Source organism: Podarcis pityusensis (genome assembly GCF_964106645.2).
Source record: "Podarcis pityusensis genome assembly, chromosome: 1".
In the NCBI taxonomy this organism is placed as follows: Eukaryota; Metazoa; Chordata; class Lepidosauria; order Squamata; family Lacertidae; genus Podarcis; species Podarcis pityusensis.
Genome location: NC_138028.1, coordinates 79,486,243 through 79,503,776, shown reverse-complemented (window position 1 = coordinate 79,503,776; position 17,534 = coordinate 79,486,243). Strand labels below are relative to the sequence as shown.

The 17,534-nt window shown below is 42.8% G+C and overlaps 1 protein-coding gene across 1 annotated transcript in view; it reads right to left on the bottom strand.

Annotated features, from left to right (window-relative positions):
- IGHMBP2 (immunoglobulin mu DNA binding protein 2) overlaps positions 1 to 17,488 on the bottom strand; it is a 64,618-nt gene extending 47,130 nt beyond the window's left edge. Inside the window, exons 1-6 of the mRNA XM_081012541.1 lie at positions 17,354 to 17,488; positions 13,857 to 14,026; positions 9,089 to 9,281; positions 8,481 to 8,578; positions 4,309 to 4,472; positions 3,347 to 3,547 (exon numbers count right to left, since the gene is read on the bottom strand). Of these exons, the coding sequence (XP_080868667.1) occupies positions 3,347 to 3,547; positions 4,309 to 4,472; positions 8,481 to 8,578; positions 9,089 to 9,281; positions 13,857 to 14,026; positions 17,354 to 17,439 (912 nt within the window). The 5' untranslated portion in view covers positions 17,440 to 17,488. The remainder of the gene's footprint in view (positions 1 to 3,346; positions 3,548 to 4,308; positions 4,473 to 8,480; positions 8,579 to 9,088; positions 9,282 to 13,856; positions 14,027 to 17,353) is intronic.
- Positions 17,489 to 17,534: the final 46 nt, after the last annotated feature.

Sequence of the window (17,534 nt, the reverse complement as noted above, 5' to 3'; positions counted from 1 at the left end):
AGCAATTAAAGCTTATTATAAAGAGAAATCTGAAAATGCTGAAATAGGCAAACTCTGTAGCTTTCACTAAAGGAGAACATTTAGCTCCCAGCATATTATTACAGTACAAGTGGAAACTGCAACGAGATGTTGCAGTATATATTCGTCTCCTAACAGGGGTGTTCTTGTCCAGTGTACCTTCCTCCAGGATATCATAAGATGTTAGGGACTAAAAAAGCTAATTCATTCTACTGCTTTAGTTTTCTCTTCCAACTGACACAACTTTCTGCAATGCCTGGTGTCCACTGAACATACTGAGCCCTCATTAGGATTTTGGTGGTTGCGGTAGTTTTTTAAATTGAACTTCTCCAAAACTTGGGATTTCCCCCTCCCACAAGCATGCTGATACCTCCCTCTTGTCTCTCAGTGGGTCCATTTTGGTTCCGTTCTGATCAGTATGAGGGCACTGAGACTTCATTATTGAGAGAGGTTGATGACTATTATACCCTAACCTTCCCATGAGAGGTGTACAGCCCCAGCACCACAATTATATCCTCACAACGGCTGTGTGAAATAGGCACAGTCGAGAGTGAATGACTCAAGGTCACCAGTGACCCTCATGGATGCTGGTGTCTTCCTCCTCCTAGTATACCACTCTGGCTCTCGGTGCAGTGTGGAGTATTACACAAATAAACTGCAGTTAACAGCGGAGTTGTCTGTTATCCTCTAGTTTAAATAGTCGGCCGCTGTAGTTTAAGGGAAGATTGTACATCAGAACACCACTGCTGCAGAGAACACAATGGATAGCTCTCATCTCTGAACACGCCAGAAAACATTCTCATCTCAGTTTGCCTGTTAGGTGTTTGTTTTTTTTTAGTTTCGACGAGGCAAACATAATTCACAAACAGGCAGCTCTCCTACAGAGCAGTGGAGAAAGTGAAGGCAGCATTTATGTACCTAGACACTGATGGCCAAGAGGCTACTTTTTGTAACACCAACCTCCCCCCCCACCTCAGTAAATAACCTTGAGGTATGTAGACCTCTAAACCTCTTGCAGCCATGGACTATTGGAGAACGTAGTGTGACCAGCAGCCTGCATTTGGTTTGGTAAGTCAAAACTGAGCATATGTTCCTTGCCTTATTTCTTGATATACAAAAGAAAAAGAGAGGGGTGAGATTTGACTTCACAGGATGGACTCTGTCTAGTTAGCATTCACACCTGCATATGATTCAATTAATCTATGCATCCAGGCGGTGTTTTTTTGCTACCCATGGAAAACATGTTGTTCTTGCACCCACCGCACTTCTATCAATTCCAAATAAAAACAAGCACTGCATTCATTTCATCCCCTGCTCCAACTTCATCCCTCTGCAATGCCAGCACCACACAGGAAATCCCCCCACCCAGCCAAACTCTGTTCTAGATTGCCACTGTCAGGTCTGTAAATATATCTTTAAAGGATAATAGTGATAGAGGAACAGGTAGAGCAAACAGCATCTCAGGCCTGGGACCCTCCATCCCAATACTCTAAGTGGCTCTCCAGCAAAGTCAGCTGCTAACCAGGGATTGGATGGAAAGAGATCTAGAAGGTATCACTAAGAAAGCTTATTTACAGCAAAGTGTACATAAATCTGGGTGACCTGGGTTAAACTTCCAGTTCCATCTCTCAGCCACAGCTTGTCATCCATAATATGAGGAACAGCCACCTGCCTATGTGTGCATGTTGTGACAATTTGCACAATAAAGGTTATAAAGCACCGTGTAAATAAATGAGAATAATACTAATTATAACTAGTAAAAATGCTTTTAGGGAAGCTTTTAATGTTTAACAAACTACTGTATTTTAATGCTTTGTTGGAAGCCGCCCAAAGTGGCTGGGGAAGCCCAGCCAGATGGGCGAGGTATAAATTATTATTACTATTATTATTATTATTATTATTATTATTAATTATTATTATTATTAATTATTATTATTTTGAGGGTGCTAAAGAAGCAAAGGTATTAAGGAGCAAACAAGACAAATAAAGATCATTACTGCATCATTTCCCAGAGACTGAAGGGGCTTAAAAGGGGACAGGGCAGGCAAAAGTGTGTGCCAAGTCCTGAAACCCATTACAGGTATGCCTCTACGTGATAGTGGACAAATTCCCAGCATAGTGCATTTAATTTAATTATGAAGCCATTTTGTACAATGTCACTGGGAAAGAAATGCAATAATTTGTAATAATAAATGATATCCCAATTAAATTAGTGCCACATTTTAAATTAAGTTTAAAGCAGGAAATTAAATAAAGAGGATGACAGAGAACTCTAAAACTATGCTGCGACGGGCAGGGTGGACCATGTAACAAATTGAGCTACCAAGACTTTTAATGAATTTTCTTCCAATACTTTTAAGTGGTAATGCTATGGGTGCATTGCATTCTCTACTTGGGTGGTGATCAGGAAAAAGAAATATTGAGAATTCAGAAATCACTACCCCATTCAGCCCCAATGAGCTTCAAGGGGGGGGGGGTCCATGAAAGCAGATGTCATTTATTTTGTTCATCCAATGACTCAGCCTTGACCTAAAAGGATAGGCCAGAGCTAAAAGGGGCCAGTGCTAACAATACTAAGCTCCAGTAAGGAAGAGGTTATGCTTTTTAATCTCTCCTTAAGTATTTCACTGTTCTGCTGAGTCCAGCAGTCATATATACTACCAGTTACACACTTGTCATGAAAAAGATAGTTCTGATTATATATAGCTACTTCACAGACCACATTTTTTCTAGACATAGACCTAAGACATAGACTCATATCTTCTGAATCAGTACCTGGATGAGATAATAGGCTGAATGAGGGCCAATAAATGTGCATTTTCCTAAGTTGGGCCTTGGTTAAATCTGCTTTGGTGTTTCAGGGCTCTGTGTATTATGCTATTATTCCTGTTTGTAGATTTTACAAATAAAATTAGTAAATAAATAAATAAATAAGCCTGATTTTGACCCTCCAACTTTACACTGCCTACACACATGCCAGAATTGCCTTCCACAACAATGAGGGCTAGGTGCTTGCTTCTTTGAAAAACAAAAAGCAATCCCATGATTCTGAATATTTCATACATCAGACCAGGCATGGCCAAACTTGGCCCTCCAGCTGTTTTGGGACTACAATTCCCATCATCCCTGACCACTGGTCCTGCTAGCTAGGGATGATGGGAGTTGCAGTCCCAAAACATTTGGAGGTCCAAGTTTGGCCATGCCTGCATCAGACTGTATTGCACTTATACCTTCTCAGAAGTATACATTCTGCACTTTTCAGAAACATATTCTGAAGAATACTTATCGATTAAAAAAAAGATTGTGGAAAATAGAACGCAAAACTCACAAATGCTTGATCAATATCTTTCCTGATATCTGCTACAATCTGGGCATTATCCCCACGTGCCAAGACTGCATCAAGTGAATGGCACTGTATGGACTCCAAGAGACGAGCCGGGTGACCAAGGCGCAGGATCCGCTCTTTACAGCCAGCGAGTCTTTCTACCAAGTTGTCAACTGCAATGTTAGATGGAGCACAGCACAAGACCTAGGAGAGGAGCACATTTTTAAAAACATTTATTTGTTTCACCAAAACGGCCAAAAAGATATGCAAAAAATGTGATTAGGAGAGTGAAGAAACAGCTTCAAAACAAAAGGGAAAGGAGATCCTTTTATAAGTGCCAGGGGAAGAGCCACATTTCAAAATAATAATAATGATGATGTTTCTCATTATTCCAGAGTCAAACCCAGGCCTCAGGATCTGACATGTAATTTTACTACCTTCTTATGATCTCTCCCAGTTTTGCTTCAGGAAAATATACATGGTCAGTAGGGAGGATAGAGAACCTCAAATTAATGGTTAGAGGTGCTTCAGTAGTATGGACAAATGGGTTCAAACAGCAGCTTCACCCCAGCCAACACCATCTATTGTAATCTTGGAGGAGTCTTGCAACCTATCCCAAGTCACTCCCCAACCTATAACTAGGGCACAAGAGGGCCACACTGTCATGGGGACAAATACAAGATGTAAAAATTCTTACATACTCTGCTAATAAAGTGATGCTCCCTCTTCCTGCTATCAACCCAGTTCCCATAGCATTCAAAGGGACACAGAAACATGTCGTAAAATGCAGAATGGCTGGGATGAAGTAATGGAAATGGTGAGACTCAGCTATGTTCCCCACCCTTTGGGGACATCAAACCCCTGGACAGTTGCTGCCAGATCATACAAAACTGTCCAGGATTAGGCGGCCATCACTATGTTCTGCCATCAAGCAGCTCCCTTAGAATCCATACCCACTCACTCACTTTCAAGCCTTGCTGAACAGCTTGAAGTATTATCTCCACCACCGTAGTCGTTTTGCCTGTTCCAGGTGGTCCATGGATGATGGCAAGCTCTTTCTGTGCCAGTGAGAAGCAAACAGCCTCCTTCTGAGAGGCATCCAGTGATTCATTGTAGTACTTCAACAGCTCTGCGAGAAGCAGCAGGAGGAGCATTTGTTCAGTTCTCAGTCCCGCAAAGAACATTTGCAAAAGAAAGCAAGCGCAACAATGCAAATAAGAGGCTGCTCCTGGAAGCAGATTTGATAGCAAGAATAACCTTTGCAACAAAGGAAACATCCAAATTAATACTCAGAGGAGTCAGGATCCCTAGTGTGAGCCCATACTGAGTCCTGGCTGCCTTTAAGACAGACTATGTTTAGCTGCAAATATTCCCAGTCTTCAAACTCTATTTCAGAGACATTCTGCATCATTATCTAAATCTGTGTTGGAATAGAAAGTCAGTGTGTTGTGCCAGGATGTATTTTAAAGAGGCAGTTCATTTACAAAAATCCCACCATCATCATCTCACTAAGAAGTTCTTGGTTTTTTGCTTTTGTTAAAAAAAAAACAACACCTTCCTTGCTAGAAGGCCAAACACCAGCACTGCTTAAGTAGGTATGACAGGGCTTCTTAGAATGATTAATAGCATTAATAGCATCCTACAAAAGTGGGAAGCAAGAAAGAGAAATATGCACCATGGCAATGATTGCAAAGGAGCTTGTAAGTGCAAGAGGCATGTTCAAATTCGTGCTTAGACAGAAACCCTTTTTCCATGGCCGTAAGCAAGTCATACAATCTATCAGCCTCATTTTCTCATCTGCAAAACAGGGTTACTAAATAATATCCTATCCAGCCGTGAAAAGATAAATGAGATCAAGATTTCAAAAGTAGAGGTACATTTGTCTTGAGCACAATGAGAACACTTTCAGAGCAGACTTGAGACGCTAAAAATGTTCTGTACAGCAAATGTTACAGGAGTTCATATAATTAATATCTAAACTTTACCCTTTCAACTGCAAAAGATAAAAGAGGATGGCTTTGGCCTCTATCCTGCTGCTTGTTTGATGTCAGAGTGCTACAGTAATCAGCAGAAGAACATTTGGTCTCCGATGTGCAGAGGAAATCAAGTAAAATATAAAGGAGGGTGTTTTGGATTTCTTTTTTACGAAAGAGGAACAGTTGGCAAGTAGGAGTTCTCATTGTTAGTTTGGCAAATGCTACATGGAACAGGCATTTGTAATTTCAGGCTGGCAAAAGACACAGAACTGACAATTTAATTCCTCTGTATCTGCAAGGAGCTGGCACATCAGAAGGGGCAATGAGCGTCACCTTTGCTAAACTAGGTTGCCAAGAGATTTCTCATTCTAAACAGCAGGAAAGGGAAGTACCCCAATTCATTCAGTTTTTAGCATATCCACTTGGATGACCCATCAGGATGCACCTTTTAGTTTTACAGAAGGCACACTTTACACTGACCATTCAAAGACTGTCTTAAGGTCCCATTTCTTCCAGCCTTCTTTTGATTTTGAATCTTTTATTATAATGTTGCCCCGACCCTGTAAGAATTGCCCAGTCCCCATCCAGCATTCTGAACCACATACCAGCCAGCTGCCTCTGAAAGCTCACAACCCATTCCATGTTGTTACATCTAGCATTCAGTGTTATACAACCCGCTAAGCTTGTCTACAGCAGCTGCCAGGTACTCTGACTAACCACAGCTGCTGCTACCTTAGAATGAACTAGTTAGATCACTGGCATCTCAGGTGGTGGTACAGCAAGATGTCTCCTTCTGGGTCTGCAGCAATGCCATTGCTGGACCCATGGTGCAGGTTGGCCTCACTTAGTGGGTAGTAGTGGCTGGCCATGCTCCTGTATGCTGCTACTTCTAGTGATGTGAGACTGACTGGCTGGTCACAGCAGCAGGGAGCAATGGGGATTCCTCACTGCAGCACACGGTGGACAACTGGGCAGAAGGCAGTATGGTGAATAATGTTCCCGAAATAAAAGGAAGTACAGTGTGTGCGCACTATAAGTACATAAGCATTCTGGGAAACCCACTAAGCAGCAGCTCAGAAAAATGGTCAGGTGCCATGACTCAGGACCAGCCAGGCCTGACCAAAGGGAAAGCCACTTTGAAGCAGCACAGCAATGCAGACCTAACAAGCTTCTCACATCCTCCTTAGCAGCACCAGAACGTTCACACAGCTGCACAAAGACATCCTTCATACAGATTCCTTTAAAAAATGGAATAAGTACATTTCAAGAGAAGATGAGAAGAAAAGAAAAGTAAGAGCAGTTACAAGGTGGCTTAAGCATATGCTGCTCATAGGAGAATGCTGACCTCTGGTGGTTACCAGCTATCATTATTCCTTTTCCAAAAAGCCTTTTTATGTGGAGTTCTTTCCCAGCCTGCATCTGCATTGAAATGGTTCAATATGCTTTTTATTGTTTTGTTGTCTGCCACCCTGGGCTCCTTTGGAAGAGGATATACATTTAATTAATTAATACAGGATTCACAGGTGCTAGCCTAGGCCTAGCTGTCCCCCTGCTGAGCTAGTCTTCAGTGTGAAGATAGCTTTTTATGGGGAGGAGAATGCAAATGTGTGCTACCACCTGCTTTGGAAATGGGATAATTGAGCTCTATGATATGATTCTTCCAAGCATGCAGATTGGTCCTGACACACTGACTAATCTTCTGGCAAACATCTGCATCAGAAAGTATGTGCCACCTTTCTCCAGTAGCTGAATTAGATAAGCAGTCGTGTACTGTATTGTTCACTAGAAACAGGATATTATAGGACTGTGACCTTTTCGTCCCACATATTATTCTTGAGAACAACTAGACTGTTCAGTTCACACAATAAGTAAAAGTACCCGTAACATGCAGCTGAAACTTAAGACCTGTTATATTGTGTAAGCCATGGTGTTTTTCTTGGCATCAGAACTTGTGTCTGTTGGCCCAGGTGACTCCTGGGGGACAGAGAACAGGGATAAGTAACTGAAACTGGAAGGTTTAAGACTAGCTAGTGGGGGACACTACTGTGAATACTGGTACGGTGCTCATTAAAATGAATGGAGGCTGCAGAGCATGAATGCTGGTGGGTTGCATCTCATGACGGGATCTTGCAACCATTCTGATAAATTGTCATTGTCTGTCTGTCCTCTATTAATTTCTGGGCCCACCACATTCTAAAGAAGCCCTTTTGAAAAACATCTACCCCTGTTGAGTTTGTGGGTCCATTATGGGCTCCTCAAAACTCCAAGGGTAAACTATAATTCAGAACTCCGGGGAATAATGTTTGGTAGCCTTGCTCACCAACAGAAATTGTGCATCAACCAAATGCAGTTGGTACCCCCACAGCCTTCAGTCTACAGGAAGGTGATAGCTGCGGGTGCTCCTAGCACTGTTCCTGCTTTCACCAACACTTTACATTAAGGAATCATAGCTGGGTAACCTCCCAGCTGTACTCAGCAAGGGTTAAACTGGAAACAAGAAAAAGGGGAAACCACGCATATGATGGTTAGACAGCCACACAAACATTCCCTATTGAATATTGGTTAATAGGAAACACTGCGCTATTCTTCTGTTGCTGCTGAACAACCACACAAGCAAGTTCCTCTACTTTCAAGTGTAATACTTACCAGCCTAGTCAGCAAGAACTGAGCTCCTGCCACTGCACCTTAATCTAAAATGGTGACAACAACCCGTCCTGCCCCCCACCTCACGAGTAACCTCAGTGGTGCTGCCTCATACTAGGAAAGACATGTGGAACAAGAGTGGCCTCTCCACTTGGTGTCTGGCTCCACTGACTGCTGAGGACATCAGGATTCTAAATCTATGAAGACACTCCCCAACAATAGTTTGTACTGATGCAAGCTCCTTGCACAACAAATGTTTGTGCTACTGTGATGCACGTGTAAGGAAGTGCCAATGCCAGAGAACAATGGTGCCAGATGCACTTAGCACTGCATCAGATGTTCCAGTGATACTGTTCCTCAACTGACACAATAGATTGGCGAGACAGTACTCTTGGAGTTGCTAACAAAATATATTTGTACATCATAGTTGGAACAGTATGTGCTACAGTGACTTCTCCAGTCTCCAGAATTTTTCAGCATGATATCCACTTTCTATACAGAGAAGGAAAAATTCTTACTTATATTGCTGGCATCACTAGGTTCAGAAGAACCAAAGAGGACGTCGATAAGACCGGATGCAGGCCCGGAGCGATATTGACTAAGTGTGTTTAAGGCCCTGCCACAGAAAATAATACAGAGGGAGTGAATCTTAAAAACAATTCCTTTAAAACTCAGACAATATTGTCAAACATGAATAAACTTCTGCTGTAAACTTCAAGAGCTGGGTGTTGTTTATCTCTGCAGTCTTTGGATTGAAGAGGGGTTTTTTTGGTGGGGGAGGGGAGAAAAAGCTGAACATACTCTCTCCCTTGCATTGTAGTGGGTTGGATTAGATGACACTCTGGATTGCTTCCGTTCCAACTCTATAATTCTATGAACCCATAGTACTAAACTGGATAAGGAAGCCCACTACTTTGCTTATAAGTAGTGAGTACCTACATCACCAAATCTGGCATTTGGAGCCCTTGTACAAACGTTGTTGTTCCGTGATAATACAGAAAAGGGAGAGAGTGGGAGAACATACCTTCTCTCCATTATTTTTTACAACTTTTGAAAAGAAAGGCATGCTTACTATCCGTTTCAGGTACACAATAAAACAAGACCTGTCCTATATTAGTAGCTTTACCTTTTAAGCCTCTTGTATGTGACATCGTTGGTAAGTTTCAGCAGACGATAGGAGTTCCCCTGGTCCAAGCTCACAAGATTACTTTGAGGCTCATCAATTGCAATCGTGATTGATTTGGGGGCTATACGGGTGACAAGTCCTGTGCAGAGCTGATCACCTTGGCCTGCTGTTTCATAAAGTCCAACAATGTCACCTGCAGATGAAACAGAGAAGAACATTCAGGATACAGAATAGCAGGCAACATAGCCCTATACCAGGTTTGGTTATTTGCCCATCAAACCCACCATTGTCTACAGTGACTTGCAGCAGCTCTTTCCTAGCAGTCTCTCCCATTGTCTGACATAGCTTTATTTAACCTGGCGGGTTAAACCTGGGACATAAGCAGTATTCCACTGAGTGATGGCTATATTGAGCTCCCTACTAATAAACATTCCAGTCCTCAGGAATGACTGCAGGAGCCCTCTGCTATCCACCCATCCAGCTCCACGCAATTGGCTGCCTGCACCCCCCAGGATCGATTTCCACCTCCCACATGTCCACCAAGATTCTGACTAATCAGCTGTGAAGCTTCACCTTGAAGCCAGAGTAGAAAAAGCACAGAACTTGGCAATGAGTTGAAAATTCAACACCCAGCTATTTCATTTCAGCAGGTTCATCCCACACTGGCTGGTTGTTGCCTGGAATATGGACTGGATGGGAAAACACAGACCAGGAGGAATCCTATTACAGATCCACCAATGGTACCCGCTTTTTTAAGGTACCAACTTTGTTCACTTCTGTTTTAATAACACAGGAAATGACTGTTTCAATACATTCTTAAAATATAAATAGCCATATTGCATTAATAAGCAGAAGTTGTGCAATCCGATATGCTCAGTATGAAGACAGGCATTGTAGTTGACCTGCCAGCAACGTCACTGAGAAGATTGGGTCTTTAGTTGAACACTGAAAGTAGGCATGCCATCAGACTTTTGTACATCTCAAGGAAGCCAGGATCTTTGAGTGCCTTGATCCAGTTCTCGTCTTGGCCCACACAGAATTTAGATCAGCATACCAGGATGCCCTTAGTTAATAGTAAGTCTCCAGAATCACACAGTATATATACAGCCCCCAGCACAGACATTATCAGTTTTAAAACACACTCACAAATTTATATTTCTAAAATATAGCAAGTGTTAGCCATGCAAGCACCACTTAGTTCCAAAAACCAATCAACAAACCCCTATTGATTGTATCCAGCAATGAGAATACATGCTGCTTCAGTAAGTAATTCAAGTACCAATGAAACTCATTTTATACCAATGAATTAAATAAAGATTGTTATGCATCTTAAATTGTTATAGGAATTGCCAGTTTAAATTGCCAGAATAAAATCAATCCACTGTGCTTGTACCTGAGGAGCAGGGCGGAAAGTCACCTTCTCTTAGATTCACATCACTCAATTACAACTACAGGAAACCACATTTTCATCTGTCTTTTTCCATTCTCCTGTCTGCCTCCCTCATCTTTCTGAAATATTTATTCATTAAGAGAGAAACGCAGCTTTGCATAATTGAAAATGATCACTCACTAGCAATTGTGAACCCAACGGACAATTTTTGTAGCCCATGCTGGCATTTCAGAAATGAAGTGCTCTTTCAGAAACAATGCAGAGGGAGATTATGTGCTTCTCAAAGTCTGGGGCGGGGGGGGGGGCGCTTTCCAAAGTTCATGTTTCTCTAGCTCCATGCAATCCACTTCCAAATAGTCTATTGTTTTAAAATAGCCAAGGATGCGATGCCATGCTGCTCCCCGATTACTATTATCATGCACAGCTGAGGAGTTAATTCTGGTATACAATTAACCATTTGCTTGATTGCCTGTGGCAAGAAAGAATTGGCCCCAGGTGAGTCTCCAATCTCCCTCCTAGCCTTAAAGAGCTAACCTGCCTATTTCCCCCCCTTTCCTCCTCCTCAAAAGAAACAGCCCCAAAGGATTCCCTTGGGATGCTGTTCAACACAGGTTCAGATTTGAAACATGTGCCCAGTATGTCTGGGCTATCTGTCTCTCTCTCTACTTCACGTATCTGAAGAAGTGTGCATGCACACAAAAGCTCATACCAAGAACAAACTTAGTTGGTCTCTAAGGCATAGCTGTCAACTTACAGATTTGAGAATAAGGGACCAGCAGCCTCGAAAATAAGGGATCAGCAGCCAAAATAAGGGATTTTAGTAAACCAGCAGTCAAACGAAGCCTCAAGCAGTGGTTCCCACAGCGCAACAACCTGGCAAAGAGGATGCAGCAAGGAAAACCACTGTCAGCTCTCCGCTGGGAAGCACTGAGCAAAGGCGAGTCCACAGGCAACGCGGCTGATTTGATCGGCACAAGGCATGCAAGCTCCACCCCCCAGTTGTTCTTAGACTCCTTATTGGGTGAGCAACGCAGCCAAGCAACACAGTTGGAGCCTCCCTCCTCCCTGGCCAGCAGGGAGGGAGGGAGAGGAGCTGCTTCCTTTGAAACCCAGGAAATTTACAGGACATAATCAATCCGGGACAGCAGCGGGAAACGGCGCTGGGATAAGGGAGTTTCCCACCAAATAAGGGACGGTTGACAGCTATGCTCTAAGGTGCTACTGGACAAATTTTTAAAATCTTTTTTATATATTTCTACTGCGTCAGACCAACATGGCTACTTACTTGTCTCTCTCCTTTGGGGTGAAAGAGAGAAAAAGAATGCTCCCAATGTGCTGCGGCGTTCTATTTGACTCTTCCCTCACCTGTACATATTGGAACGGAAGCTTGGAGCCACCAGAACACAAGTTTGTGCCAAACAGCCTAAACAAGGCTGCATTTGGGAAGATGAAAGAAGAGCTATCTTCCTTTCCAGCCTTAGATTTCGGTTATCTAAGACTGCAAAGCAGCAAGCCATACCCAGTCCTGTTTTAATACAGGAAAACAGAGGGTGCATGCAAGGAAGAGCCACCATTACTGCAGCAAAGTGCAGAAACAACAACCTCAGAGGTGACTGCCCACTGCTTCCCTGTCATCTTGGCTTCAAGGGGAGAAGCGCAACACAGTGGGAGGAGGAAAGAGCTAATAAAGTGCATAGGAAGGAGAAAATAAGGTGAATGGAACAGGGGTAGTGGGTACGTTTGTCTACTCAGAGCAAGTTCCACATAATTCAGTGCAGCTATTCCTAGGTAAGTAGGAACAGGATTACTGCCTAAATTAATTGCAAACATCAGATAACTTCAGGCATGAGCCTCTGCTGAACCATTTTGCTTGATTGTACACTAGCGGTGTAATGACTTAGACTACTCTCAATAAAGCAAAAGTAGCTGGGTTACCAGGTCAGGGGTATCAAGAATTGATTTTTGAAACTGTGATCTGTGAGGCACTCTGGTGAACAACAAAGATGTTAATGGCCCTATTAACAGTCTACATACTATTAATTTACTACCACAACTTTGCAGTTTGCCTTAGAAAGGCAGTGTAAACTTTTTTTAGTTCCCATACCAAAAAGACAGATTTAAAAGGCACCTATGGGGTTTCTTTTTAGGAAGCTTTTTGTTTTTGAAGATAATTTGTAGAAAGATTTTAGGGCCTGGTTTTCCTTTTTAAAAAACAAATGCAAGGTAAACACATACAAGATTGAAAAACAAATTAATTAATGAGAGGGAAGTACTTTGAAGCCACAGTTTCTGATCATTCTACATGTCTGCTCCCTTTAAATAATTATGTACCGTATTTTTCGCCCTATAGGATGCACTGGCCCATAGGACGCACCTAGAGTTTGGGGGGGGGGGAAATAAAGGGGGGGAAAATTATTTCCCCCACCCAGGCGTGGGGCTGGGGCGGGGGAAGCTCAAGCTTCCCCCGCCCCCAGCCCCCAGAACGGGTTGGAGAGCGATGGCGAAGGTGCGCTCACCTTCGCCATTGCTTTCGGAGCTTGCGGGGCTGCGGGCGGGGGAAGCCAGAGCTTGCCCCGACCCCAGCCCCCAGAACGGGAGCCAGAGCAATGGCAAAGCTGTGCACAGCTTTGGCATCGCTCTGGGAGCTTGCCAGGCTGGGGGGATAGCTTCCTGAAGCCTGGAGAGCAAGAGCCTGCATTCGCCCCATAGGACGCACACACATTTCCCCTTCTATTTTGGAGGGGAAAAAGTGCGTCCTATAGGGCGAAAAATACGGTATCTATTTAAAATTATATTCTATAACAGAATCAATGGAGAACTACCCTGGCAAATCACATTGTTCTTGAGGAATTAGATCTGTAAACCTTAAAGGACCATCACCACTTCCTCAGATTCAAAAACTTGAGCCAGAATGTGGTCTCGGAAGAGAGAGCAGAATTCATCCGAGTTTTAGTTAATGAATTTCTGGCCAGCTGCCATATAATCGAAGATCTGCTTTGCCTCTCCTCACTGCAAATGTCACACAATCTAGTGCCATCCAGTCTTCTGTGGCAGCTCCTCCTGTCAAAACTGTTGGACACCTATCATCATAGGCAGAGAGTGAATGGGAGAACTAAATACCCTCCAGCACTAGGTTTCATCAGTCTTGAGCGGAATGCTAACTACCTGAAATCATCAAGTAAATTTGACCTAATATAAGTAGGTTTCTCAATATAGGCTAGTGTTAAAACAAGACCAGAAAACAATCTACTTCACAGTTTAATTTTCATAAGTAAGGATGGTTCTCCTGCTGCTGGAACAGACAGAGCTTGTGATGTCATGCACTGAGGCGTAGCTTTTCTGTCTGCTTTCTATTGAAGTCAACAACTGATTACTCACCAGGACCAAAATTATTGCAGGGCAGCTCCGTCTCTGAGCTATGCTTTCTAGGTTGTAAAGTTACAAGCAGACGGCCATACAACCCCGTTCTTTGACTGGCTACTTCAAGTTTCAGCAAGCAGACACCTTTGCGCTGCAGCTCTTTGAGGGAGAAACTTTCCTTCCATGCCCTGGAAAAACATAAAATTGTTATAGATTCAGAAGTTTGAGAATGGTATGAATTAAGATCTGGTCTGGTCCTCTTCTACTCTCCTTCTGCCCATGAAGAATGTGAAGAGAAATGCTGGTAGACAACAAAGAAACATCCCCTAGATTGAATGGCCATGTGTCCTATTTTCAGAGGTCTGTCCTCTATGTAAAGGGCTGTCACAGGACAGTCCTTTATTGGAAAGAGTGTCCTCTACTTGAAGGGCTGTCCAAGTCTACTTTAAAGATATAAAACTGTAAGAAAAAAAAGCAGGGTCTTGCAGTAGCCCATCAACCATTAGCACCAGGGCAACAGATTGAGCAAGTCCGCAGTTCACTACCTTCCCTACTATTGTTTCATGAACTGTAGTATATTTCTATTTAGATTACATAATTGATTTCTAAATTTGCAAATATATAATAGTGTATGCAAAGCTTATTCAAGTCTCTTTCCTCTTTTTTTGCAGCACAATTCTTCTCTTTTGGCACCCTTCCAAAGAAGGATAATAATATAAAACTATGGGACAATGTAGGTGTGCATTCATGTCTGCTGGGGCATTGAGATTACAGATTAATGCTTTGACCTGTACCTGGAGGAACCTAGTACCACTACTTTCTAAGCTACCTCAGGTTGATGTGTGTCCACACAAGGGCCTTACTGTGTATTCAGGGAAAGTGTCAAGACTACCCAGACCCCCCTTGTCACAAAGTGTCCATGTATGCTAGGCCTGGGTAAATTAAGATTCTTGCTTGGGTAGTTTTACAGCAATCCAAACCGTTTGGCATCTCTCCACCCACCTTTTTTTCTTTTAGTTTAGCCTCAAAACTAGGAAATGGACACTTGGTAATTTGCATAATATAAATTAACATTTGCAAATGATCAAAAGACTCTGCAGGGGGAAAAGAGGTGCCAAATTTAAGGAACACAGAAGTTACAAGCTGTACAAAGATTAACAGATTCTATGCACATGTAGAATAAAAGAATGACTCCAGAAATAAGAGATACCACATTTACATTTATCCAGAAGTAATTTACTGAACAACCCTGCACTAACTGATCTACCATCATACGCTGGCTGCCTGACAAGCCATGGGCAACTGCACGTAGCCTCAAAGCAGGAAAATATTCAATTATCAACAGGAAGCATTGAGATATCAGGGGCTATTGACAGGCAGCAGAGTCTTTAATATATCTCAGGGCTATTCTGCTCTATATGAAAAGCTTCTTTGAAAGTTCACTTCAGAGCAATAAACAGAGGTGTGCAAGCCTGCTTTCCCCTTGGTCCTGGAGGGAATGTAGGGAATGAGAGACTTTCAATTAATAATTTGCTTCTGGCTGCTGTTTGTGAAACAAATCTAGAGTTCCCTTGGGTGTGAGGAACTGAGTGCATGGTTCTTTGGATACAGGCCTTAGCCTGAAAGTCTGATTATTTCGATACTTTTTCAGGTAATTTTAGAAAATCTTCCAACAAGTACTGCAAGGATTACTCACCTAAATAAGTGTTAAGACATTTAACTGATCTTTAGGGAGGAGAGCCCATTTTACTTTATAACAATAAAATAATACTCAGCAACTAAGCCCATGGTTGAACAAGTTTGAAAACTTCAGTTTCTTTTACTATGATATTAGGAAACAGGATGGTATCACTTAAACTATATACTTTCACTGTGAGAAACAGAAACCATTTACAATAGCTGCTGGTTACTAACAGTGCATACTAGCCTACTCAGAAGTAAGTTCAATGGAACTTACCCCCAGGTAAGTATGCACAAAGCCCAAGGTTTGCCAGGTTTGACGCAAGACAGGGATTCTGTACCTTTGATAGTTTTGGTTCTAGAAAGGTGCTCTAAGGTCATATGCACCACAATTTGAGTAAGCGAAAGGCTGCTTCTGTGCATTGGCATCTTTACTAGTATTATTGTTTACACACTGCCCTTCAGAGAAATCCAGAGCAGCACACAACCCAGTAAAATGTTATTCTTAGAACAACTTTTACTTCATTTAGAGCAATAACTAAAACAAACAATACAGTACAACGGTACAATACTAGCAGCACTAAATTCAGATCAGATCTTTCTACCAATTGCCAGTCAGTAGGCCCAACAGCAGCTCATGAAAATAAATTATAAACATAAATTATAAAATTTAGTTGTAATCTTTACCCTGCAACATAAGCCTATGACCATCTCCTGTCTCCCCTGGGCTTGTATTGGGGGTGGGAGCTAAGAGCATGGTTTCCTTAAGGCCATTAAGAGAAAAATCAGGAAGAGCTGTTTGATGGTAAAAGCTGTTTGACAGAGGAATAGACTCCTTCAGAAGGTGGTGAGGGACTTTCTTTCCTTGGAGGTTTTTAACCAGAGGTTGGATGGCCATCTGTCATGGATACTTTAATTGAGATTCCTGCACTGTAGGGGGTTGGACTAGATGACCCTTGGGGTCTCTTGCAACTCTGCAATTCTATGATTCTTTAGTTAATTCATGGCAGAGACATGACTAGAACAGTGGACTTGCTGATTAATAGCTCAATCTCTTAGCCATGTACGCTACCCCGGTTCTCTTGACAGGCACTAGATTTTGGGGGATGCAAGCTCCAGGATCAACTAAGTAGCTCATGTGGGTTCTGAGATCTTCAATGTATTTAACTTTTCAAACTACAGGTCGCTGCTAGCCAAACAGAATAGCCATTACTTTCTACCTCATGAAGAAATGCTACTGTATTTGGCTCTGTGCTTTACTCCCCCCACCCCTTCTCTAAAGTCCTGGACACCCATCACCAAGCAATCCTACCCATGTTTCTTCAGAAGCAAATCCTAAATTGGTCAGTGTGCGAGAGCTTCTTCGAAATGCCTAAGTGCAGGACTGCAACCTTTGCAGTCGTGCTTAGTTAGGGTCATTGAATGTGTGCAGAGATAGGCAAACAAAACTGCATCTTGTGTCTCGGGAGAGATTAACTCAGAAGTGCCACAGGGAAGCTGACTGCATGGCGGGAAAAGCTTTAGACGGATTGTGTGCATAAAGGCCCCACGGGCAGCGCAATTCCCTATAAACATATTTCCTGAGTATAAAGTTCCACAGTATTCAGCGGGGTTTGCTCCTTAGCAAGTCTCTTCAGGATTTTTTGTAAACCAATATATGATATGCCAAACCATACAGAAGTAACTAGGAAACTTTTTTTAATATAAATTTAAAATCCCGTACTTCGCTTTAAATAGTTTTATTTCCCCTTCGGGAATATAAGTCACACTGCTTCGTTTGTGAAGGGGGCTTAGGAACCCTACGAAAGCAACTGTCCACTAGCCGCCGGCGATACCTGGCTTCCGAAATCTCGGCCTCCCTTTCCTCCTTTAGCATCTCCAGCTGCCGAGAGACAAAATCCTGAACCACCGCCGTCGCCATCGCGGAAACCTCCGTGGGAGTGAGGGGTGGGAAGGCTTCACGGCGAAGGATTCCGCGCGGGAATAGGCAACGGGCGCTCCCTGGACTCCTGGGCT